This window comes from Diplodia corticola, assembly GCF_001883845.1.
Source record: "Diplodia corticola strain CBS 112549 chromosome Unknown scaffold2, whole genome shotgun sequence".
In the NCBI taxonomy this organism is placed as follows: domain Eukaryota; kingdom Fungi; phylum Ascomycota; class Dothideomycetes; order Botryosphaeriales; family Botryosphaeriaceae; genus Diplodia; species Diplodia corticola.
In genome coordinates, this window is record NW_017971481.1 from 235140 (window position 1) to 259092 (window position 23953).

The 23953-nt window shown below is 57.9% G+C and overlaps 11 protein-coding genes across 11 annotated transcripts; 5 read left to right on the plus strand and 6 right to left on the minus strand.

Annotated features, from left to right (window-relative positions):
• Positions 1 to 245: 245 nt before the first annotated feature.
• On the plus strand, positions 246 to 2680 carry BKCO1_200070 (clathrin-coated vesicle protein; the record flags this gene model as incomplete). Its single annotated transcript, XM_020272575.1, has 5 exons — positions 246 to 271; positions 449 to 572; positions 643 to 767; positions 820 to 2461; positions 2516 to 2680. The coding sequence occupies 5 exons, from the start codon at positions 246 to 248 to the stop codon at positions 2678 to 2680; spliced, it is 2082 nt and encodes a 693-aa protein (XP_020135003.1).
• Positions 2681 to 3376: 696 nt separating this feature from the next.
• On the plus strand, positions 3377 to 4019 carry BKCO1_200071 (microsomal signal peptidase 18 kda subunit; the record flags this gene model as incomplete). Its single annotated transcript, XM_020272576.1, has 2 exons — positions 3377 to 3681; positions 3791 to 4019. 2 exons carry the CDS (start codon positions 3377 to 3379, stop codon positions 4017 to 4019), a joined length of 534 nt encoding a protein of 177 aa, XP_020135002.1.
• A 1652-nt stretch (positions 4020 to 5671) lies between these two features.
• On the minus strand, positions 5672 to 6732 carry BKCO1_200072 (uncharacterized protein; the record flags this gene model as incomplete). Its single annotated transcript, XM_020272577.1, has 2 exons — positions 5672 to 6610; positions 6667 to 6732. 2 exons carry the CDS (start codon positions 6730 to 6732, stop codon positions 5672 to 5674), a joined length of 1005 nt encoding a protein of 334 aa, XP_020135005.1.
• A 936-nt stretch (positions 6733 to 7668) lies between these two features.
• Positions 7669 to 8886, plus strand: BKCO1_200073 (hva22 domain membrane protein; the record flags this gene model as incomplete). The annotated part of the gene is made up of 2 exons (XM_020272578.1): positions 7669 to 7709; positions 7869 to 8886. 2 exons carry the CDS (start codon positions 7669 to 7671, stop codon positions 8884 to 8886), a joined length of 1059 nt encoding a protein of 352 aa, XP_020135004.1.
• Positions 8887 to 9723: 837 nt separating this feature from the next.
• BKCO1_200074 (mgm101 protein) lies at positions 9724 to 10650 on the minus strand (the record flags this gene model as incomplete). The annotated part of the gene is made up of 1 exon (XM_020272579.1): positions 9724 to 10650. The coding sequence occupies one exon, from the start codon at positions 10648 to 10650 to the stop codon at positions 9724 to 9726; it is 927 nt and encodes a 308-aa protein (XP_020134999.1).
• Positions 10651 to 11308: 658 nt separating this feature from the next.
• Positions 11309 to 13262, minus strand: BKCO1_200075 (fggy-family carbohydrate kinase; the record flags this gene model as incomplete). Its single annotated transcript, XM_020272580.1, has 3 exons — positions 11309 to 12364; positions 12419 to 12991; positions 13047 to 13262. The coding sequence occupies 3 exons, from the start codon at positions 13260 to 13262 to the stop codon at positions 11309 to 11311; spliced, it is 1845 nt and encodes a 614-aa protein (XP_020134998.1).
• An 811-nt stretch (positions 13263 to 14073) lies between these two features.
• BKCO1_200076 (cyclin-dependent protein kinase regulator pho80) lies at positions 14074 to 14715 on the plus strand (the record flags this gene model as incomplete). Its single annotated transcript, XM_020272581.1, has 2 exons — positions 14074 to 14594; positions 14655 to 14715. 2 exons carry the CDS (start codon positions 14074 to 14076, stop codon positions 14713 to 14715), a joined length of 582 nt encoding a protein of 193 aa, XP_020135001.1.
• A 1109-nt stretch (positions 14716 to 15824) lies between these two features.
• BKCO1_200077 (ras-like gtp-binding protein) lies at positions 15825 to 17020 on the minus strand (the record flags this gene model as incomplete). Its single annotated transcript, XM_020272582.1, has 3 exons — positions 15825 to 16528; positions 16725 to 16914; positions 16973 to 17020. The coding sequence occupies 3 exons, from the start codon at positions 17018 to 17020 to the stop codon at positions 15825 to 15827; spliced, it is 942 nt and encodes a 313-aa protein (XP_020135000.1).
• Positions 17021 to 18048: 1028 nt separating this feature from the next.
• BKCO1_200078 (l-lactate dehydrogenase) lies at positions 18049 to 19769 on the plus strand (the record flags this gene model as incomplete). The annotated part of the gene is made up of 3 exons (XM_020272583.1): positions 18049 to 18492; positions 18633 to 18926; positions 18978 to 19769. The coding sequence occupies 3 exons, from the start codon at positions 18049 to 18051 to the stop codon at positions 19767 to 19769; spliced, it is 1530 nt and encodes a 509-aa protein (XP_020134997.1).
• Positions 19770 to 20254: 485 nt separating this feature from the next.
• On the minus strand, positions 20255 to 21133 carry BKCO1_200079 (uncharacterized protein; the record flags this gene model as incomplete). Its single annotated transcript, XM_020272584.1, has 1 exon — positions 20255 to 21133. One exon carries the CDS (start codon positions 21131 to 21133, stop codon positions 20255 to 20257), a length of 879 nt encoding a protein of 292 aa, XP_020134996.1.
• An 879-nt stretch (positions 21134 to 22012) lies between these two features.
• BKCO1_200080 (ankyrin repeat protein) lies at positions 22013 to 23534 on the minus strand (the record flags this gene model as incomplete). The annotated part of the gene is made up of 4 exons (XM_020272586.1): positions 22013 to 22342; positions 22397 to 23114; positions 23170 to 23292; positions 23374 to 23534. The coding sequence occupies 4 exons, from the start codon at positions 23532 to 23534 to the stop codon at positions 22013 to 22015; spliced, it is 1332 nt and encodes a 443-aa protein (XP_020134797.1).
• Positions 23535 to 23953: the final 419 nt, after the last annotated feature.

Genomic DNA, 23953 nt, shown 5'->3' on the forward strand with positions numbered 1-23953 from the left:
GAGTCAGGCGGGTGGACGCGCTGGCAGGGCTGGGTAGAGCGGTGCGTGCGCTGGTGCTGCGGTGCGCTGCTGCCGTCAACGACCGGCCGGAAGCTCAGGTGCGGTCGACGACGATCACCACCTCCCACCAAATCCGTTCTCTCTCCGACCCGCACGCCGCAATCTCCTCCTCACCGGCTGCCGTCGTTGCCACCACAATTGATGCTGTTGCGCTAATTCAGCATCTTTTCGCATCGGCCTCCACCATGGTTCCCCAGCCCGCAGTCCCGGAGTATGTCCCGCATTTATTTGTCTCTGCATTTGTCCCCTTGTGGACCTGATGCATGTCCTCTACACACACATGCGCTGTCCTGCCTCGGTTCAATTCCTCGTCGCATACCAGCCTCCCTCCGCTATCTTCTCGTACGCGTGCCCTGGCCGAGGTGCTGACGTGTCTTCTCTTGCCCAGAATCTTCGAGGATGAGATTCAATCCGTCGTCGACGCCCGCACAGAAACGCTCCAGTCGCTGCGGGAACTAGGCCCCCCGGATCTCGTCCACCTGGTCAAGCAACCCAAAGGCACTGCGAACAAGGTGAGGACGGACACAGCTTCCTTGGCCCTCAAATGCCTGGTCTGGCGGACGACTCTAAATGATGGATTAGGTCGGCGTGTACCACCACGTAACCGGCGTCGACGCCTCCTCTTCCGCAAGCTTGGCTGCCTACATCAACACACTTACCTACAATCCCAACGACAAGACGAACAAGGTTGTTTCGGGCTTATACTGGTAAGGCTGGACAGGGACACTGGCTGTTTGAAGGCTTGACTGACGTCTCCAGCTGCTACAATGCCTTCTCGAGGTTGGACATGCGTGTCCAAGTAGCCATACCCGGCACAGTCGAGAGCTACTGCATCGACGAGCGCGGCGAGAAGCGTGTTGCTTCGGATGAACTCTGGCTTGAGACGTACCTCTGCAGCGTCTTGCGCGCCTACTCGTACGCCGATGACGGTACGGGCGATACTATCAAGAGAATAGTTGGCGTCAGGAGATTCAACCCCATCACCACCACCGAGTCAGAGCACAAATTTCTGGATGCTGCAGAGCGCCTGTTCTTCAATGGCTGGCAACTAGGCTCCGACCCGGAGATTCAGGTCCCGAACCTGGTCTCCAACCATTTGACTACAGGTCTTTTGAACTACATCCACACCACCGGTCGCTACGCATCTGGAATCAATCTATTCGAAAAGCTGCGCACCCGGGACCCAGAAATCGCCTCGCTGCTTTCCCACGTGTACATCTCCGCGGATGAAGAGGTCAAAGCAGTAAGACTGCTCCATGATGCCATCCAAGAGCTTCCCATGGACTACTCTCTGCTCGACTGTCAGGCTGAATTCCTCAACCGAAAGAACCATCCGGAACTGGCGCTTGAAATTGCCAAGCGAAGCGTCATCTCCGCCCCCAGCGAGTTTGGCACGTGGGCAAGGTTAGCGGAGATTTACGTCAGCCTCGAGCAATGGGATATGGCACTGTTGACGCTCAATTCTTGCCCTATGTTCACCTACCAGGACAAGGACGCACCACGCATGCCGGAGCCACTTCGCGTTTCTCTCCCCGTAATGGTTGAGAGTGTATGCGACGAGATTGATGACAGTTCAGGCGTCCCGGACGTTGACATGGTGCACCCTACATTGCGCAAGCTGCACGCTGCGGGATTCAAGGGCACGTTCCTGAAGGCGTACATGCTCCTCACCAAGATCACCAAGAAGATAGGGTGGGACCAGCTGCTGAGAATACGGAGCCAAGTCTTCGTTATGGAAGAGGAGTACAGGCACGAGAGGCAGACGGTATCAGCGCAACCGCCTAGCCGCAATGCCAGTACAAGTGCCATTCGCTCGCCAAGCCCGCGCCCGAACGGTCATGGAGAAGTTGAAGTGGCCGGTGAAAATGGCGAGACGTCGAAGCCGGATGGAGAGGCGTCTAAGCCAGATGAAGAAGCGTCCAAGCCGGATGGACAAGCCAACAACGAAGCGGATGGTGCAGGCGACTCTTTGGAGAGACCCGCAACTACCGTGGCTTCGGAAGAGGTCAAAGCCGGAAGTGATGAGCCGGATCCCTCGCACCAGTCGTACACGCAATTCCAAAACAAGCGCCTGTGCGAGCGCTGGCTGGACAACCTTTTCATGGTTCTCTACGAGGACCTCCGTGTCTACACCATTTGGCGGACGGAGATGGCGCAATATCGCCAACAACAATTAGTTTACAAGAAGACGGCCGAGGAGTGGGAGATTCTTGGAGAGCTCGCAGAACGCCTGCATCATTTTGATGAGGGCATTGAGGCGTATCAAGCTTGTCTGAACATTCGCTTCTCACCGAAGGCGATGCGTGGCTGTCTCAAGATGTTCGAGCAGGTGGCAGACGTGAGGGCTATGCTCGGAGCACTCATCCGTCTTGTCTGTTGGCAATACAGGTGGTACTCTGAGGTGAGTTCATCGTATCAATTAACATATGATTGCGTCGCTAACGAACCAAAACAGTTCTCTCCCCCGCTGCTCTTCACCATCCGCAGGCTCATTGAAGAAGAGGGCACTCTCAAAGTCCGCAGCATAATCCAGGGCACAAGCCTTCCCCAGCATGTTCTGGAACTCACACATCAATACACGGCCCTGGTGGCTTCCTTCCGCAACCCTGGATCGGAGTAATGGGCATTTTCGATGACGGCGCGGAGGCTGAGGGCGACGATGCAATGGGCGGGATGTTGAATTTCTAGCATGATTTTGCGCGGCTGGGCACTTGGACTTGGACGTGTTCACGAAAAGAAGATACCTTTGCATGGAGAATATGCGGTCATCACAGGTGCTATCATATGTTATCGCGTGTCGCACACAGCAGTTGGCATCATGGAATTTGGGGATGTCAGCCAGGCTCTAGAGTAATTGAAAGATCGAACAAGCATCCTCAAGTATAATTGCCTTCTTCAGTCATTTGCGTGCCATGGTCGCCCGTGGCTCCAGTAGTGTCAAAAGTGGTGATGCGGTGGCATTGGGCAAAATCCGGGGGAGCTCTTGCCGAAGGGAGCTCCGACCCGCAGCTTCTGAACACCAAGGTGGCTTCATCAACTCGCACCTGCCCACGCCAAACACAGCAAACAAAACAACCTTGCGTCAGCGCTCCACAACGCCAGACACCGACACCATCGGCATTGCCGCCATTCGACTACGCAGCATTCCACCAGCCAACTTCGACAGTCGATATTTTATCAACCCCCGTGGTGCGCCAGACCCTTCCGTCTCCGCCCACCGCGTCCCACGCAACCCCCGCGCCGTGCAGTTGCTGCCTGACGAACACCCGCACCTTCTAGCCGGGACCAAGCCGCCCGACCGCCATTCACCACAACCATGGACTCGTTGCTGGGGCCCCTTGCCGGCATGCAGCCGCGACAGGTCGCGCTGCAGGTCCTGAACTTCGCGCTGGTGCTGAGCACGGCGTTCATGCTCTGGAAGGGCCTCTCGGTGGTGACCGACTCGCAGAGCCCCATCGTCGTCGTGCTCTCGGGATCCATGGAGCCGGCGTTTCAGCGAGGCGATCTGCTGTTCCTGTGGAACCGGGCGAAGGAGACGAAGATTGGGGAGGTGGTGGTGTATAGCGTGAAGGGCAAGGACATTCCGATCGTGCACAGGGTTGTGAGGAGGTTTGGTGGCGGGTGAGTGTTGCTCTCTCCCTCGGCGGCGCTTGTGCTGCTTGACAAGGCACAGAGTCTTGGCCATATGTGGAACGGGGTTTGCTAACGCTGTTGGAATTTCCCGTGCCAGGCCGAACCCTCTCCATCTTCTCACCAAGGGCGACAACAATGTCGCGGACGATACGGAGCTCTACGCGCGGGGCCAGTCATTCTTGAACCGCGAGAACGATGTCATCGGCAGTGTCTTCGCCTACATCCCCTTCGTGGGCTATGTGACGATCTTGCTGAGTGAATATCCGTGGCTCAAGACAGTCATGCTTGGCTTGATGGGACTGACTGTTGTGCTGCAAAGGGAATAAGCGAGATGGTTCTTTAATTCCCTACCGGCCAACTCTCCACTGGACATCGGGACCGAGAAACTTGTACTCGCTTATAGCCCTCGATGATCTCGAAAATTCAATCTCGCTTCAAGCGTTATGTTTGTTTCCTACGTTCATAGCTTGTCTTGTATGCTATCGATGGATCCGTGATTTCTTCACCCGGCCCCGGCATCGACCGAGCATGTCTGAACGTTCTCAGCTGCAGCTTCACAAAGCTCAATAGGATAATGGACCGTTGAGACGTGCCTTGAACGATCTCTATGTGCAATGTTTCCAGGGCTATGTCAGCTGGTTCCATCGATGGGAACCTAACAGGATGCTTTTCAGATGACACCTCAAGCGCGCAAACGCTCCTCCTGATTCGCCCACGTTTGGTCACTTCTCAGACTTAATGGGACATGTGCATCGGCCATGTCTTCGCGCGGCCCAGTTTCTAGAGTAGTGGGACAACTAAGGAAAGGACGGAGGGTAAGGTTTAGAATAGACAGCCTTTGTTTGATAACTACTGGTACTTTAACATTCATTTTCTTACTCTTAAACCCATCACCTGGCGTTATAGAAGTATGGGCGGTCATTATATCGGTAGGGAAGCCGGGGCAGATGTTGTCTCAGCGCACACACTACTAGACACCAATTGATAACTATCAATATCCCCACACTCTTCCATATGATCGTGTTACTACTAAGTAGGGAACGAACCGGTCATATCACGGGCGGTGTGCCATACGTGCCAATGATCAGTAGGCAAAAAAAAAAAAAAGCAAAAGAGAAACACCACCTGGCCACGAGGTTGCGGCTTCAGCTGACACTCACAACAACAGCGAGGAAGACAAAAAAAGAAGCTGTATCCATGCGGAAGGCAAGGTTCGAACTGTTTGCATCTTGTCAGCAGGCCGTATGCATGGGGGGGGCGGGTTCTCCATTCAATCATACCTCGCGATTTCTGCTTTGGGAAAGCAGCGCCTTAACCACTGCAGGCAGGTGTCAAGTTAGCATCTTGATGATTGTAGAGAGAAGAGAGTGCGAATCGTGAACCGACATACCTAGGCCACTCCCGCTAGATGGATGCAAGAACCGGTTGTTTGTAGTGCTGATAAAGGGAAAGCGGGTGACGGCTCATTTTCCTCTTGCATATTATGTGATGTGTTACAGCTGCATGTGCGTGATGTCAAGACTGAACGTGATGAGTGTGGCATGCAGCGTGCCGTGCCTTGCCGCGCCGCAGGTTTCTGCTTGCATGCCGGGTTGAAATAGTGGCGGTGAGTGTGAGGTAGATGGTAGCGAATGATACACACTCTCTCTCTCTCGTATTTGGCTCGTGGTTAAGGTCTGGCTAGCGGCTAGCTTTGGGTATGATGCAGCCATGTTGCAGCGGAAGAAGCTATGGTGTAATGAATGCGATCTTGACAAGAGTAATGCCGAAATAAAATAATGCTAGGCGCCATCTATGTTGTGCATGCATGTCCTGAAACGAACTTGTGCTGTTCAGCTATTTACGCCATTCGTTGCCCTGGTTAAGTCATAACTCATCTCCACAGACGGCCCCTGATCCAACATGGAGCGCCTGCTTTCTTTTTCCACACGGGGTCAATGCCAACCAATCTCAGCACAGGTACCTAACATCAAGACGGTCACCACCCCTCGATCTGGAAGTCGAACCGCCGGTCTTCCTTCCCGCCCTTGACCGGCTTCCCATCATCGTCATACAGGGTCCTCTCCACGAACGTGACCTTCCCCTCCCGGTCCACCAGGATCACCGTCTGCTTCTGCGTGCCGTAGATGCCACTCGTCGCGCTGACCGACTCCACGCCGGTGGCCGCAGCCACGGCATCGGCCGGCTTCTCCGTCATCTCGGCGTCGTGGCCGATGCCGGGGATGAAGATGCTGTTCCGCAACTGGCGCAGGTACGTCTCCCAGCCCTCGCCGTTGCGCTGGCGGGGCATGGTGTCGGCGCTCAGCACGGCAAAGAGGCGCTCCAGCAGCGCATCCTGCGGCTCGCCGGCGTTGGCGTGGTCGTCGACGGCGGCGCGCAGGCCGGCCTCGCCCTGCACGATCTTCGGCCACGAGTTATCGCCGTAGTGCGAGTTGCTCAGGGCGTGGGTCGCGCCGGGCTCGCCGGCCAGCCAGACCAGGCCCTTGACGTCGGGCGTGCGGTTGGACACGACGGCGAGGCCGGCCTGGTCGTGGCTGGGGCCGTCCCCGTTTGTCGTCGCGGCGGGATCGCGCCGGTGCTTCTTGACCACGTCCTGCAGGCGGCCGTACAGCATGCTGAAGCCGCCGACGTGCTTGAGCGTGCCCTCGTCGACGAGGCGCTGGGCGAAGTCGGCGGTGCTCTCGTCGGCGGCGGGCGGCGACTTGAGCCAGGCGAGGGGGATGGCGCCGCGGCTGCGCTCGTCCTGGATGATGGCGGCGCCCTCCTCGCGGAAGTTGGTCAGCACGGCGATGCGGCCCTGGCGCGTGATGCCCAGCCAGGTGCCGTGGACTGGCCGGTGCAGGTCGTAGCCGCCCAGGACGTGTGAGTGCGGCTCTGCCCACCACTGCGCGGGGGCGGTGGGGCGGTGGAGATATTCCTGGGGGAGAAACGGTCAGCTGTGGGCCCCGCGAGGGAGCTGGGGAAACGACGCACATCGCGGTTGTTGAGGAGGATGAAGGGGTACTGCGGGTGCGCGGTGGTAATGACGGCGATGCACATGATGCGGAACGGGCTACTGTGTACAGGCAAATGAGACGGGCAGCTGATGATGCAATGCAAAAGCGCTTGCCGGATGCAGCAGGTTTCGTCGGGGCGCAGAAAGCGCACTGGTATATATGCGGACACAAGCACGCGGAAAACGACAGCGGGATCGATCTACACGGGATAAGGACGCTGATGTGGACAGACCTCAGACGCGTCGCGGCGGTTGTTGAGGCTGGGCCGTTGACGTGGAGGCCGGGCAGTCCAGGAATCGGTCTGCTGTGGCGCAGTCGTTGCATTAGCCACGCAGCCCTACCACTGCCTGAACCGCGTCGGAGTCCCGACGCTGCTGCTCTGCTGCTCTGCCGCTCTGCTGCTCTGCTGCTCTGACAGGCCAGGTGCGGGTCGCCTTGGAGGCGCCCATGCCCAGCACCGTGGCACGGAGCAGCAATGACGAGACGCCTGGCAACGTCCCTGCACCCCCGGCGCTCAAGACGGCGGCAGGCCTGAGACAGCCAGACCCGTGCGGGCCACACAATCGCTTTCCGTCGGCTTGCAACGTCAAAGGACTCAGCGCCACCAGCGCACACACGGCCTTGTGACGAGGTAACGTGAGGGCCGGGCTGCTCATCAGGCGCCGGACTCCGTGAGCCGCAGACCATGGAAGCCCATGGTACCGCGCCTTTCCTGGAGCCTGCCGGCAAAAATAGCAGACGAGAGCGGAGTTCCGGGCGCGGCTAGCCGGCATGCCCAAGCCCCTCCCGCGCCGATTCGCAGGGCCGATAGAGCGAGCTAGGGTAGCTCGCCGCGGCGCAGTGCGGGGCGCGCGCTCCACCCGCCGCCGCCGCCTGCGAGAGTCGCATTGCTTTCTTTCACCTCCGTCCCAAGCTTCCTCTCGACACACCTCCGTCTCCCAGCCTGCCCAACCCACTGCGCCTGGGGACCGCCGCCGCCATGTTCTTCGGAATCTTCGACATCTTCCCCAATCTCCTCACGTACGTGCCTGCCCGTCCGGCCTGCTTCCGCAGCTTCGTCCAGCTCCCGCGCCCCGCCTGGAGCTCAGGCTCCAGCTTCGGAAACCAGCACAGCACCGCACTGCGCGGAATTTTCTCTTCTTCGCCGTCGTCCACGCCTCGCTGACAAGCTGCGCACAGTACCGGGCTCACCACCCTCTTCCCCATCTTTGCCTCGTACAAGGCGCTGCGCACCGGCGACCCCCAGCAGCTGACGCCATGGCTGATGTTCTGGGTGTGCTTCACCATCGCCCAGACGGCCGAATACTGGTTCTCTTGGGCGGTTGACTGGCTGCCCTTCTACGCGTGGATACGCTTCGGTGCCTACCTGTACCTGGTCCAGGGGGCCCCATATCTCTATCAGACGCACGTGCACCCCTTCCTGGCGCAGCACGAGCACGAAATCGAGCGCTTCATCAGCGACGCGCACGAAAACGGCAAGCGCGTGGGTCTGCAGTACCTCAACCAGGCCATCGAATACGTCAAGGTCAACGTCCTGGGCATGGCGCCCTCGCCGCAGCCCCCGCCCACCCGCCCCGGCCAGCAGGGCGGCACCTACGCCCAAACCCTCCTCTCGCGCTTCAACCTGCCCTCGGCCACGCAGGGGCTCGCCGCCCCGGCCGGCGACTTCTACGGCCTGGTGTCGGGCGCGCTGCAGGGCGCCGCGCAGTGGCAGCGGCAGGGCACCGCCTCGCGCGCCGACGCCGCCACCGCCCTCTCCGCCAGCGGCGCCATCATCCCCGACGAAATCGCCCGCGGCCGCCCCGAGGACCGCGCCAATTACATCGCCTCGCAGCGCACCCGCCTGCAGACGCTCCTCAGCGCCTTTGAGCAAGAAGCCGCCACCGCCGGCAACGTCTCGAGAGACCCGTCCAGGGAGCGCAGCGGCGCCGGCAGCCTGTCCAAGAGCAAGAGCGAGCTGGAGTTCGACCGCGTCGAGTACGACGAGGCCTTTGAGGGGAGCAGCAGCGGCGGTAGCGGACGCGGCCGTCCGGGCGGCAGCCGGACAACCAGCGGCGGGTGGATGCCGTGGCAGTGGGGCGCGGGCGCGCAGCCGCAGGAGAAGGGGAGGCTGTCGCCGCAGCCGCCGCCGTCGAGGTCGCGCACGCCGTCTCGTGAGAGCAGGGGAAGGGCGACGGGCAGCGATCTGGCGTACTAAGAGAGGGGGGGAGGATTCACATTTAGGCCTTGTTTCCTTATTTGCATAGATCTCTTCAGGAACTTTTTCTGGTGTTTGGGATTTTCTCGATTTTGCTTCTTTTAGCTCTCCACAAAGCCGTTTATACTAACATTGATGCCGGTAGTTCCACTGATTATACATTGATGCGGTGGTGGCTTCCTTTCCTCCATGGTAAACTCAAAAAAGCAAGGGTCCTGGGAAAGAATACCAAGTTCGGGTCTCGCGACCGCGTAGCTAACCCCAATAAAAAGGCATCTGAAATCATACACGAAGCGGCCAATGCGGGAGGAAATCAATAGTATGCTTAAGCGAGTATGAGGAACACTCGGTCTCCAGCTGTTTCCGGCTATGATAGTCATTAGGCAAACGCCGATCCTGCAAATCGTGAGGTGGAGATGTCTTATATTCTTGGTCTTTCCAACAGTTTATAAGCGCCTTCTGTGTGATCTACATGACCATGCGTTTTTCCCATTTTGGATTGTCATATCCCCTCAACCCATATCTCCCACGGCAACGCCATGCGCACTGATCACGGAGCCACAACGTCTCCCATCCGTGAAGTGCCTTTTGTTCTTGAAGAGGGAAAAAAAAGAAAGAAAGCGATACCTATACAGTCGAGTCTTCTCTCGATTTTGATCCCGGGTATCCGTATTAACGGGGGCGCCATACACAAGTGGAAGAAATGCTGGAAGAAAAAAAGCGTCGTAGCCGTCCCTCTCTCTCTCTCTCTCTCTCTCTCTCGCTCGCTCTCTCGCTCTCTCTCTCGCTCTCATACACCAGCCCCCGCTGCCTTGAACTTTTTCCCGCCGTCCCCGTCTAAAACTTGCTCTCCTTCCACGGATACGGGATCTCGTCGTCCTTGCGGATGGTGATCTGCTTCTTCTTCTTCGTCACCACATGCTCGACCCACACCTTCTTCGCATACTCCTTCATGAAGCGACGGATGAAGCGCGGATCCCACAGCTCGCTCGCGACGCCCAGGTCCTTGCAGCAGCGCATGAGGGCGTTGCTCTTGCAGCCCTCGGTGGCGGTGGGGATGCCCTCGGGCTCAAAGTACTGCTGCTCGCCGCGGGCGATGCTGACGAGGCGGCCGCCGGCCACGAGGCCGTACTCGCGCGTCACCGTCTTGCCGGTGACGATGGTCTCGCCGCGGGGGGCGAGCCCCCAGCCGCCCGGGCCGAAGGCGCGGTTGAGGATGCGCCGGTACTTGATCTCGGGCAGGTAGATGATGCCGTCGGGCTTGACCTCGATGTCGTCGGCCTGGATGGGCTCGAGCAGCGCCGCCGCCGCCGCGTCGCTGAAGCGCTCCGACGACAGCCCGTGGAAGCTGCGCGACCAGTCGCGCGTGGATGCGTCTGCCGAGGACGGGGGGGGGGAGGTCAGGTCGGCGATCTCGGGCGGGCTGTCCTCGAGCCCGTCTTCGAGGTCGCGGAGCGTGCCTGGCGTCGTCGACGGGGAGGAGGGGGTGCGGGTGGTGGTGGTGGCGGCGGCGGCGTTGCGCACCGTGGTCGGCGGCGCGTCGTCTGGGGAGTTGGTCGTGCTGCGGGTGGGCGGGGCGCTGGTGGTGGTGCGGGGGGCCGCGCTGGGGGATGTGCTGTTGCTGGCGGTGCGGTAGGCGGGCCTGGGTGCTGGTGGTGCGGCGGTGGCGTAGGCGTGCCAGCTGATCTGCGGCCGGAGCAGGCGCGGGGCATTGAGGCATCGGCGGAGGCACGCGCCGGCCTGTCGGGTGTGTATCGCACTCATTGTGTGTTGCGGATGTGTGGGGGGAGGGTGCTGAGGTGGTGGGATGGCTTTTCCTCCGCGGCGCGTGGACGACGCGAGAAAGTCGTGGTCGGGATTTGCTTCGCCGCACGGCCCGATGACGGCGACGAAAATGCACGGCCGTCGTTCTCGGTGGCGCTTATCGATTGCTGCTATTTCGTCATCTGTCGCACTCGGACAGCTCCCGAGAGACCCACAGGGGTCCTCCATCATTGAGCGGGTCGGTTAACGAAATGCTGATTCATGCTTTCATCACTAGCTGGAGATCATCATCAGAAGGTAAGATATCTCCTGGGAACAGAGGCACCAAAGGCACCAAAGGGAAAGGAAGCACCTTGAAGTCTGCAATCATGTGACAGCATGTCAGTTCCGAACAACTTGGAATGTTGATTGCAAAGAAGCTTCACACGTATAATCTAGCCATGTTCACAGACTTGATGAGTAATTGGGACACACTGATCAGAGGCTCTCAATGTCACATTTTGAACCATAGCCATCATTCGCGAAAGCAATTATCATTTGGACTCTATCGCTCTAGCCCTGTATGTTCAACTACGTAGTAATAAGAAACTTTTGAGGAAGTCATGTCGTAATCCTGTCTTGCACATGTTGATGTACAGACCCGTCAAAGTATCGTAAATCAGGCCTTGTCGCCGGCCACCGTCTCATCGACCATCTTCCTGTAGCGGACCTGGTTGTCGATCTGCTCGAGGAACACCTTGTACTTGGTCGCCAGCAGCTTCTTCTCGCCCTCGTTCTTGGTCGGCTTGATGGCCTTACCAGGCTTGCTGTAGCGGTCCATGATCTCCCACAGCGGAGTGCTCTTGCCCTCCTTGTCGGTCGAGGCGGCCTTGGCACCAAGCATGGCCGCACCGTGGACCACGGCGGCGTGGACATAGCGGGGGATGAGGACCGGCATGTCGCAAGCCGCGGCGATGAGGTGCATCAGGATGTCATTCTGGCACTGCGAGCCAGACATGAAGATGGACGAGATTGAGTGGCCCGACTCGTTCATCGCAGTGATGATCTGGTGGGTCTGCAGAGCAATGAACTCCATGGTTCCCAGGTACGTCAGCGCCAGAGCGTCCAGCGACTTGTCGCTGCTGAGACCGATGAAGGAGCCCTTCATGTTCGGGTCGGCAATTGGGGAGCGGTTGCCGAACAGGTCACCGTAGTAGAACATGTGCCTGCCAAGCCAGCTGATGTAGGGCGCGTTTTGCTTCTCGGCCAACTCGCGGAGGTGCTCGTTCAGGTATTCATAGATGTTCGTGTTGAACGTCTCGGCCACGGACATGGCCTCGTTGAATGCCGGGTGAGTCTCAATAGTGTGCTTGAGCAGCTCGCCGGTGGCACTCTGCCCGCCTTCTGCCATCCAGTAGTCGGGAAGCAAGACATCACGGTACGGGCCCCAGACACCGTTGACGAAAACGGGCTCACGAGACATTGCCAAGTGACAGGTTGAAGTGCCGGCAACGGCGGCCAGACGAGTGAAGGCCTGGGAGACATCGTTCTTGGGCATGTCCGAGTTGAGCTCCTCATCGGACAGCTTGACCTTGGCGCCGACCGTGCCGATCCAGCCAGCGTACGCATCGATGACGCCGCTACCAACGGCAATGCCAGCGGGAAGACCCATGTCCTGGGCAGCCTTCTCACTCAATGGGCCGACAAGCTCACCAGCAGTGGAGTAGTGGTTGTTCTGCAACTATCGTTAGCAATGAGCTGAACATCTGTGGAAAAGGTAGAGGCTAACCACCCCGTTGACGCCACCCATGCGCTTGAAGTTGTCTTCGACCAGCTCCTCCAAACCGATTTCCTTGAGGAAGTCATCCTGCCAGCCCTTGACACTGCCGTCCACGCCAACAGGGACGAAACCCTGCTTGCAGACGACACTGCAGAAGCTGCGGCTCTCGTTGCCGGTAGCCATGTGGGTCAGAGCATCAGTCAAGTCGTAGAACTTGCACTTGTCGAACAGTTCCTTGGGCATGTTGTTCTTCAGCCAGAGAACCTTGGGGATTTCCATCTCAATGGACATCTTGCCACCGACATAGCGGAGCAGGTTGTGGTTGGTGTTGTTAATCTTGACCGTCTCATCGACGGGGCGGTGGTCAAGCCACAAGATGACGTTGCGGTCATGGCCCTCGCGGTTGTCGAAGTTGGGGCCAGTAATGCACACCGGCTCGTCCGTCTCGGCGTTGAAGACGGTGAGCGAGCAGGTGGCATCGAAGCCAATGCCGCGGACGGTGTCGGCATCAATGTTGTGCTGGTCCAGAGCGCGGCGGACGGACGAGCAGATGCACCGCCAGATGTCGGTGGTGGATTGCTCCTGCATCAGCACGTCAGCGGCTGGGCAGCTGAAAGGGTAAGACGGGCGGGCTCACGTAGTAGCCGGTCTGCGGCTGCCAAAGGCCAATGTTCTCAGAGGCGAGGCCGACGATGTCGCCCTGGCTGTTCATGATGCAGGCACGCGCGCTGCCCGTGCCGACGTCGACACCAATGAAGTGGTCGACGTGGGGGTGAAGCTCGTTGCGCGGGTCAGTCGACATCTGACGCGACTGCTTCCGCGTGGGAGGAGCTCTGTAGGGAAGGGAAGTCATGATGGGCGACAATTGAAGCCTGAGCCGTTCTCACGATCGATGTGCGGTGAGCTGGACGGCAGAGACGACGGGTGCTTGTGCCTGAGGCGTGCGGTGCCTGAGGTGTGGGAATCGAGGGTGCAGCTGGAAAGAGGCGAGTGTTCTGAGGCAAATGGGGCAATTGGAGGCAGATTTGCTTGAGGGGTGAGAGATGCAGGAGAAGAGAGGTTCTGGCGGGGGAGGGGCGCGGGAAAAGCTGTTGAGACGCAGCCTCCTAGCTCCCTCAGAATCTCACGATCGTCGAGAGCTTCCGCAGATGACTTCATACCCTGGCTAGCTCGAAGGGTCCTCCGCAACCGAATTGTGGGCCGCGCGCCCCGGACAAGCTGCGATTTGCCCAGCCAGCTCTTGGCCGGTGTTCTCGCCCGCCGTCGTCATTGGCCGCCATCTCACGATGGCCGGTTTTCCTGCGCTTCCGAGGGGCGCCGGCGGACCACGTTGACGTTGCACGGTGGTGCCTGCGCCCGCGATTCGAGGCACGGAGGCAGCATCTGCAGCCGCCATCCCACGGATCCCGTCGCCAGTCTTGCCCCGTGCTTTCGCCGCCCTAGCCCCCAGTTCTCGGCGGACTTGCCCCCGCCCAGCCGACCAGCCCGGCCTGACGTTCGGCCGCCCCCGACGCGCCATGGGCTGACTGAGCAGCGAACGCGCCGGAGCTCCAGCACAGCACTCCTGCAACTCTCCTGCACCCTGCACAACGCGCGCAGCGGCCGCACACCGCTCAACCCCCCTCCCTCCCCCGCAGCTCGAGTCGACGTCGCTGCCGCCCGCCATGGCGTCCCTCGCCCCCCGCCTCCTCGCCATCGTCCTCGCCCTCCTGCTCACCACCGCCCTCGCCGCCGCCGACAAGACGCTCAACATCCACGTCTGGCCGCTCGACGCCTCCGCCCCGCAGCACCTGGCCCAGCTCTCGTACAACGCCGCCAATGCCAGCGCCACCGTCGTGTCCTGGAAGCCTCCGAAAGGCATCTTCACCGCCGCCGGCAGCGACCCCAACGGCCTCGTCCGCATCGGCCTGCAGAAGCCCGACTGGACCGGCATTCTGACGGCGGCCGCGGCGCTCGGCCCGGAGTACAAGAAGACGCTCGTCCTGCACGCTGACGCGCAGGGCGTCGTCTACGGCGTCGGCTTTGGCGCCGAGCCTCGTGCTGCGGAGACCGGCGAGGATGTCGTGGAAGTGAAGGTCGAGAAAGTGCAGGCGGGGCCGGCGCCGTTTTTGAACAAGCCCGTGGTGTTGGATGAGAAGGGGAAGCTTGCGGGGCAGGAAGAGCCGGAAAAGACGTTTTTGCAGAAGTGAGTGTGGTCGGGTCGCGGTCGTGTTTTGTCGGAATTTGTGCTAACTTCAAGTCATAGGTATTGGTGGGCCATTGGACTGTTCGTGCTGCTCCAGCTCTTTGCTGGTGGAAAGGAATAAGACGACATGATGCAGAGAAACGATGTTTATCAATGACTGATGATGCAAGAGGAGATGCGCGATATGAGTGAGCGCCTTCTCTGTTATCACGGTATAGGCATGCAGCCTGAGTTCCTTAACATTTGGGAGGCCTTTACTCAGGGCTGTTGGTCTTCTACCAATTTCTGGTACAGTCAATCCACCACCGGCTTCTTGAGCAGGTCGAGACCAATGACCTTGAGCCGAGGAACAGAGAACAGCATGGGGACAGTGCCGGAACCATGAAGCTGTAGTAATTCCGACTTATCCATTAGAGTAGGAGTGCCCTAGAGCATGTGCCATGCGAGCACATACGATCCAATTAGAACGGAAGATTTAGGTTTGAGAGCTGCCAATTGGTGTGCCAATACACAAACGTGCTGACGTGAAGAGAATCATTTTTATTACTCACTCTTTTGCTCGCCTACATCATCTTGACGCACCTGGCTGGCTGTAATGTCCGTGCACAGAGCATTCAGGGCCACATTGCATCATTCTTTTGGAGAAGTCAATCGGGTATCTCTATTCTGATGTAACTTTCGTGATTAAGCAAACCCCGCGTGGGCGACGTTATTTCTTTAGTCTCTTTCGAAATCAAGACGAACGCCATATGCCTGCATCACATGTCTGCCTTTGCTGCCAAAACAGAAGGGAGAAAAGAAGAAAGCAAAGAGAGGAGAGAAGACAAGAAGGAAAGAGGTACGCAAGAGCATGAAATACCCAATGCATACACACTGTTACTATGCAAAGCTATGCCACCAAAAGAAAAAAGAGAAAAGACAATCGTTATGGGAACAGCAGATCAAACCAGAAACGCAAGAAAAGTGAAATCGAGCATTGATAAACAGCGGTGAACCATGAAACCCTGTCCCTGCCAAGAAAAAATATACCAAAAAGGGAAAACTTTGAGTAACTCTAAACCGGTGCCGACTGGTATAAAACGGTGTTCATCGCGTGTCTCGCAATGGTGCCTTACGACCAGGATTCATCCCTCATCGTTGTGTGGCCAGCCTGATTATCAAGCCGCGTAGATCTTCCCAAAACAAAGTTGATCCTAGGCTTGGGCTGTCTTGGTAGCGGTGAGCCGACGCTCAGCAACACCTACTGCCTTTCTTTTCAGTCCTCTCGATCTCAGCATTCCACTCTTCGCCACCAGGGGTCTGCATGGGCCCGCCAAGTCCTGGTGAAGGAGTCGGGAAGCCTAGCCAACTCCGGCGCTTATCGCCCAAGCCGACTCTGAAGCTGCCGCTCCCACTCCCCGAAGAGTAGTCGAAATAGCCTCCTTGGCCGGCCCCACCGTTGAGCGCAGGAGTCACGCCGCCTGAGCTGAGAAAGTCCTGCTCCATGATCTTGTTCCGCTGCTCGACCAGTTTGCGAGTGATGACTCGGAACACTTCCTCAACGCCCTCACCATCCTTGGCGCTGATCTCGTGGCAACAGTCCCATCCCACGTCCTGGCCCCAGAAGCCGCTGCTCCTGTTGCTTTGCGGGCTCGCCATGCCGCTGTCGTCCTTGCCTCCGCCGGTGACGCCCCAAAGGCTCTTTGGCACGGACGTGGTCTGTTTGTCCTGCTGTGTCTGCTGCGGAAACAGGTTCTCGGCGACGTAGGCGATGCATCTTTCGAAAGGAACCTTCCGTGCCGAAGGGTCCTCTGCAACCCTATCGACTTTGGTGCCAACGACGTGCAGGATGATGTCGTCTCCCAGATTGTTCTTCAGCTCGATGAGCCAGCGGCCCATTTCCTCAAAGGACTTCGGATCGGTGATGTCGTAGCAGAGAACAGCTGCATTAGCGCCTGCATGTGTATGCTGTCAGCATTCCGGTCGCCCGCATCCGGCAATTCTCCGCTCTTTTGTCTCTGCTCACGGAGATTCGAGCCAAGGCGGCAAGCCTTTCCATAGTGCCTTTGGCGCAAGCGTACAGGGCACGGGGGTGTATCTCGCGTGGACGGGTGTGAAGGGGCGGCACGATATGCAGGGACCATGACTTACCCCGGTAGTACAGCTTTGAAATGCTGCGGTATCTCTCTTGGCCAGCAGTGTCCCATATCTGGAGGCGAACCACGGTGGAAGTGTCGATATCGACGACCTTCTTGGTCAAGAACGAGGCTCCGACAGTGGAGGTGGTGTTTGCGAAGGCGTTCTTGACGTAGCGGTGGACCAGACTGGTTTTGCCGACGCCCTGGGTTGGGTCAGCGGTCTGCGGAAGAGGCGGTGTTTGGGTGGAAAATGGTGGGTACCTGCGAGCCTAGCACGACAACCTTTGCCTCGACGTCTGAACCGGCCATCTCGAGGTTTACGGCGTCCTGGTGGCGCAGGTGGAACGGAAGAGCAGGCGTGTTGAGACAGGCGCGTGGGGAGATTAGCAGACGTTGATGGTCGGAGGCCCGTGTGCCAAAGGTCAAGGATTGTGCTGAATGCTGCGGTTTGCGGTGCAGCTACGGCGCTGGGCTGACGTGCGAAACGCGCGAGGGCTAGGATCGGCGCTGGGCAACTGCCGGCGTGCTTAAGGAGGCTTGCCGCGACGCAGCCATGGGAGAGCGGAGAGCGAGCGAGGCGGACCTTGGCGAAGCTCGCGCAGGAGACAGGCGAGGTACGGCGTTTGGATTGGATGCTGGCGCTGGCGCGTGGTGGTGAGCAGCGATGACGAGAGGCGGCGCGCGATCGGCCTGGATTGGCAGCCGCATGACAATCATCGAAAGTGGATCGTGGACGTCCGCGTGCGCAGCGCCGCTCGGGGCGTCTGCTGTGCTCGGCCCGGCTGCCGCGCTGCCTGAGGCACGCGCCGGCCAGATCGGCGAGACCAAGCGGGGACCATCGCAGGAGCAGAGCACGGCAGCTGTGTAGTTGTTATCCGTAGCTCGCGGGCGGGCACCGCTGGAAACCCGCCAGCAGCAGGCCCGAGGTCGGTGCTGACATCTGGCATGCGGACCAGCCGGACCAGCGAGCGGCGCCGGCTCCAGCGCGCGCGCAACAGGCGACCGGCCCCTGCTTAGCAAGCGATGCCGTGTCATTGGCCTGTGGCTGGCGCACTGCGCACCCAGCCCTCGTTGCCAGAGCTTACCCCACAGTCACTCGGATTCCTTTGAGCCGACGCCCCAGGGCTCGAGCCGCTGCGATAACCGCTCCGGAAATCCCAGGAAGGGCCGGGCTAATCGGTACCAAAACTGCAATATCTTCCTGGTGCTCGACAACTCATACATAATTCTCTCCCCGCCGCTCAACTCTCGCTCTTTCCCCGCCCAGCCCTCGCTCCTGCCCTCGCTCCTGCCCGCCGCACCACTCCCGCCCCAGCCGAGCGCACGCCCTCCCCGCAATGAACCGCAAGAGCAACGACACGCAGCCGGTGAAGCTCACCGGCGCCGAGATCGCCAAGCACAACTCCCGCGAGAGCTGCTGGGTCATTGTCCACGGCCGCGCATACGATGTCACCGAATTCCTGCCCGAGCACCCCGGTGGCCCCAAGATCATCCTCAAGTACGCCGGCAAGGATGCTACCGAGGAATACGAGCCCATCCACCCGCCCGACACCCTCGACAAGTACCTCGACAAGTCAAAGCACCTGGGCGAGGTTGACATGAACACGGTCGAGCAGGAGGAGAAGACCGAGGACCCCGACGAGCAGGCGCGTCAGGAGAGACTCGCGAGAAAGCCCATCCTGGAGCAATGCTACAACCTAATGGACTTCGAGGCGGTGGCGAGGAATGTTATGAAGAAGACGGCATGGGCATATTACTCGAGTGGTGCAGACGACGAGATTGTAAGCCCTCCTATCCGGCAGTGGACTGTGATTTCCCGGATGTGGCCGAGTTCCACCGTTGGGTCTGACCAGCCACGTGGAATTGACTACAAGCGCCACACCTAATCGTAAACCGACCACTGGCTGACCTTGGCCTGCAGACTATGCGGGAGAACCATTCCGCCTTCCACAAAATCTGGTTCCGCCCCCGGATCCTCGTTGACGTGGAGAAGGTCGACTACTCGACAACGATGCTTGGCACCAAAGTTGATATTCCTCTCTACGTCACTGCCACTGCTCTCGGCAAGCTTGGCCACCCTGAGGGTGAGGTCGTCCTCACACGTGGTGCGAAGAAGCACAACGTCATTCAGATGATCCCTACTCTTGCATCTTGCTCTTTTGACGAGATTGTCGACGCAAAGGAGGATGATCAGGTGCAATGGCTCCAGCTCTACGTAAGTGCAATGACTCCATCCGAGCCCTGATCCCGCTAACATTCCCCTCAGGTCAACAAGAACCGCGAAATCACCAAGGGAATCGTGGAGCACGCCGAAAAGCGCGGCTGCAAGGGCCTCTTCATTACTGTTGACGCACCTCAGCTGGGCCGCCGCGAAAAGGACATGCGCAGCAAATTCGACGACGTCGGCTCCAACGTCCAGAGCAGCTCTAGCGAGAGTGTAGACCGCTCTCAAGGCGCTGCACGTGCCATCTCATCTTTCATTGATCCCTCGCTCAGCTGGAAAGACATCCCCTGGTTCCAGTCCATCACCAAGATGCCAATCATCCTCAAGGGCGTGCAATGTGTCGAAGACGTCCTAAAGGCCGTCGAGGCTGGCGTTCAGGGCGTTGTCCTATCCAACCACGGTGGTCGTCAGCTCGATTTCGCCCGCTCCGGCGTTGAGGTTCTCGCAGAGGTCATGCCGATCCTGCGCGAGCGGGGATGGGAGAACAAGATCGAAGTCTACATTGACGGAGGTGTCCGACGTGCAACCGACATCATTAAGGCGCTCTGCCTAGGTGCCAAGGGTGTCGGCATTGGCCGCCCGTTCCTGTACGCCATGTCTGCCTATGGTTTGCCTGGCGTGGACCGGGCCTTGCAGCTACTCAAGGACGAGATGGAGATGAACATGCGTCTCATCGGTTGCTCCAGCATCGACCAACTCAATCCGAGCTTGATCGACACTAGGGGTCTCAGCTTGCACAGTGCAGGTGTTCCTTCGGACACGCTGGGCTTGAACGTGTACGACCCATTGATTGGGCCTAAAGAGAGCGCGATCAAGGAGAAGGCGAAGTTGTAAGAACTGTAAAAAACTTTGAGGAAAGCTTCACATCAGTTTGATGGCGAACGTCACAAGGCAGTTTCTCGGGCTTTTCATGTGTATATATGGTAATATAGGAAGAGGTGTGTCGCGAGGTAGACGTTTGGATACGAAAGAGGTAGCTTCCAGGCTCCTAGACAAGATCTTTGTAAGTTTGGCGTTGTCACTCTCATGCAGATTTGGTTGATTATGCGATGCAGAATGGCATATCGCGTGCGATTTGGCCGCCACCAACAATGAAAACTCTTCATATCAAGTCTGCCGTCCACTAAGCCATGAGTTCTGAAATAGTCAACCCGATTCACTCGTAAATACTTGCGCCTTATTCTTCACGAGCAGGATCAACATCGCACCAGCTGTATCCACACCGGGAAATTGACTGGGAAAAAAAGGAAAAAAGAAAACGAATCACAGCTATGGCTTTGACGTAGTTTGTTCTGGGCCCACGCGAGCTCGTGACCTTTTCAAGCTGCACACCATTCCGGCAGTGCATTATACGTCGGGAAGGTGAAGAATTGTGCCAGTTCATCCTCATCGTCACCACCATCATCGAACTCGCCTGCCGTGAGGCTATCTAACGCTGCGTCGCTCTGCTGCGGGTATTGAGATTGGTTCTCCTCGAACGTCGGAAAGACTAGCACGTCAACAGTAAGAACATCGTCATCATCGAGTGCATTAGATGAAAGCAACCTACTTTCCGGTCCGTTGCTTGACACGACGGCCTCCTTGCGATTTTCGCCCCGTTGTCGAACCTGCAACTTTTGTGGGACCTCGTAAGCATCTTGAACAGTTGACAGTTCTTCAAATCCTCGACAGCCAGGCACCTCGGCGGAAGGACTTGAAGAGCCGGTCGTGTCCAGAAGCACATCAGTCAAATCCTGAGGGCTCTGGCACTTGCTCCAGGAATCATCCCGGATTGATGGAGTCCTGGGTCCTGTCTGGGCCGGAACGGCATCCTGAAGTGGAAAAGGAAAGGAGCTATGGAGAGGCTGATGTTCTGCGAGAACATCTTCACAGTCTCCCGGAGCCTTGGATAAGGTCCAGGAAGGAGAATGGTACGGAGTGTACGAGGTAAATGAGTCAAGGAAAAAATGATGTTCAGTAGGAACATCATCACAGGTTGCTTCAGCCATGGATACAGTCCGGGAAGTAACATCATCATAGGTTTCTTCAGCCATGGATACAGTCCGGGGAGTAACATCATAAAAGGAGTATCCGTGGACTATAGTGGCATTTGGTACCACACCAGAATGGATGTCCTGAGGTTGGGAAGGAAACGAGTCCTGCGGGATGTGTTCTCCTAGGGACAAAGCCTTGAGGGGTACTTGAGTGCTGGGCATCATCCGGGCAGAGGAGTCCTGGATGTATGAAGGCAATGGATCATGGAGCCTCTGGCGTTTGGTAGAGATGTCGTCACAGGCTTTCGACCCTGCTCTTTTTGTCCCGCACTTTGCCTTGTTCTTTCGCACGTTCCACGCTCGGAGTTTGTTGTGGTATTGCCGTTTTCTGCATAATCATTAGCTGCGTGTCTGCGGCTGGGTTGTATTGTAGCGCAGCGTGGCACTGACGACGCACGAAACCCCAAAGCCAACATCACTACCATCATCTGCTCAATCGTCATTCGTTCGTACAGTCCGATGATGATGTACTTGTGGGCATCCCACGCAAGCCTATTCTTGCACTCGCGTCCATTAGCGCCATGGGGTTGACCTGTGGACATGGCGTAGTGTGACTCGACATAGGTTTTCGAAGAGCAATGTGCTGGTAACAGGAGGCTAAAGAAGTCATAAACTGCAACAAGCCCAGAGCTGGTTGTGTTTTTAAGTGCGGGGAAACTAGAGAAATGCAATCCATGCTGACACAGGGGTCGACCTGCACGTAAGCAAATGCAGCCTTGATCCTGAAAGTGCAATTCAGCCTCGGCGCCTAATCACGCCCCCATTTCCAGCCCAAATCCGATCCTTTGGCCACAGATGACAATATCAGAAAGGTGGACGATCCACAACCTCTGGCTTTCCTGTCGCTAGATGTCGGAAGGGCACACTGGGTTGTAGGAAACCTGAGCCCCCTTACGTAACTCGTTGTTATGATGGAATTGCACTCAACAGCCCGAAGCGGAGGTATAATTAACTATATCTGGCCACCGCACTACGACATCAAGAAAAGGCTTTACATTATAAAAGAGCTGTAGGTTTGTTGATCGAGCGTTTTCCCGTTTGAATTCATTCCAAATATAGGCCATAGCCCCCTAAGGAAATGTCACCCGTTGGGAACGACGTATCGTTCAATAAGCCATCGACAGAGCCTCCCAGCCCCAAACCCTCGGCATCGTCTCCCTCTGATTCAGATATCCTCGGGATACAAGAATGGTCTTTCTCCCACCAAGACACGTCTGAATCGAGCATACGCGTGGTGCTCTCGTTCGGATCACTCAAGGCAAGTCCAGGAAGATAGAGGTCAGGCATGTTGACTGCACATATCTGCGGCGAGAAGCCTACCGGGGCGGAAGTCCCTGCGGACTGTTCGCATACGAGTGAGACTATGAGTTTGTCCTGACCAAAACATTAGTTTGATGGTGGAACACACACAAGGAAGCGTGCACTCACCTCCACGCCATCAATCAGCCCCCACAACCGGTCCCGCTCAACGACTTTCTCCCCAACTGCCTGCTCCATGATGCGCATCATCCAGAGCAAGACGCACAAGCTGAGGACGTAGGTCTCTCTGCTGTCCCTGGAGCTGAACGGCGAGAGGAACAGCGACAGGGTTTCAAAAACCCCCACGAGCGTATCCAAAGCCTGCTTAATGTTTTGGATGTTTTCCCCACCGAGGAGCAGCCCCGGCCTGCGGGCTCCAGCCGCAAGAAAAGCCTCCCAGATGGGCAAGAGGGCTTTCGCGAACACCACCATCTCGGCCGGCATGCACTGCGCAAGCGTCCGCCGCTCCGTCGGCCTGGCAGAGGTTCTGCCCGGATCGCGTCGCGGGTGGCCGGGAAGAGAAAAATAACCGGCCTCCTCGCCCCATTCGTCGTACCACTGGAACGATGCATCGGCTGATCCTGAGACCACGCGAGGGTCGTCGAGGTCGAGCTTGCTGAGGTCGAAGACCATTTTTGCCTCGAGCTTTCGGGCCTGGCACAGCAGCTCGTGATGTTGGCTCGGGCCGGGGATCGGGCTGCGACGCAAAGCGGTTGATATGCCTTGGTGGCGGAGCATGCCGGTGCGAGTGTCGTTCCGCCAAAGTTGCCATCGTCCGCAGGGAGCAGCGCGGCATGTAAAGAATATCCTTTCCGAAGGTCTTGGTGAACGGCGGTTGGTGGTCAGGCTGGCCCATTTTGTTAGCATCGTGCATTATGACCAATATACTTGGTGGTCCTAACCTGGTTTGAGCATCGAGGGAACGCATCTCACGGGCCAAGTCCGACTGGCGTGGAGAAAGGGCTGGTTTGCGCGAGTACTTCCGCACGCCCCACTGTTGAAGTTTGTTGAAATACTGTCTCCGCCTGGTGAGAAGAGGAACAAGTCAGTGGCTGAACGCAACAGAAACCTCGTCCATGCTGCACGGCAGGAAGGCGACTACTCACGACGCGTCGAAACCTCTGGCCTTCATCTCGGACATCATCTTGGCCATCGTCTTCTCCTGATACAGTTGGATGATGGCGTCCTTGTGGGTCCCCCAATCAAGCCGAGGCTTGCTCACCCCAGCCATCTTGGAAGGTTGGACGGGTGGCGAGGCTGAAGGCATTTGAGAGACGCGAATAGTCGACGACATATGCAAGAGATGGGATGAAGACGTGAGTTCCGAGAGACACCAAAGCTGGGGAGGCCGAGCGCGCGGTCAAATATGCCTTCGAAAGTGCAATCCAAGTGCAAGCAAGGCTGTGAGACACGAAAGTGCAATCCAGCCTTGTGGCGCAGTGCTGATAAGTCACATCACACGCATGAAGTGACAAGGGTGTGATTGGCTCCTCCACGCCCTTGAGTTGGCAAGGCGCAGCAATTTCTCTATTGCACCAGATATCTTGTGCACTTACGTCCAGATGCAAAAATCAAGCAACCAGACGGTGCGGGGGATCATCCAACCAAATACACACTGAATAAAGAACCACCCAACCAGCCTTCACCACCAACACCATACAGATGCAAGTCAGCAACTCACCCGCT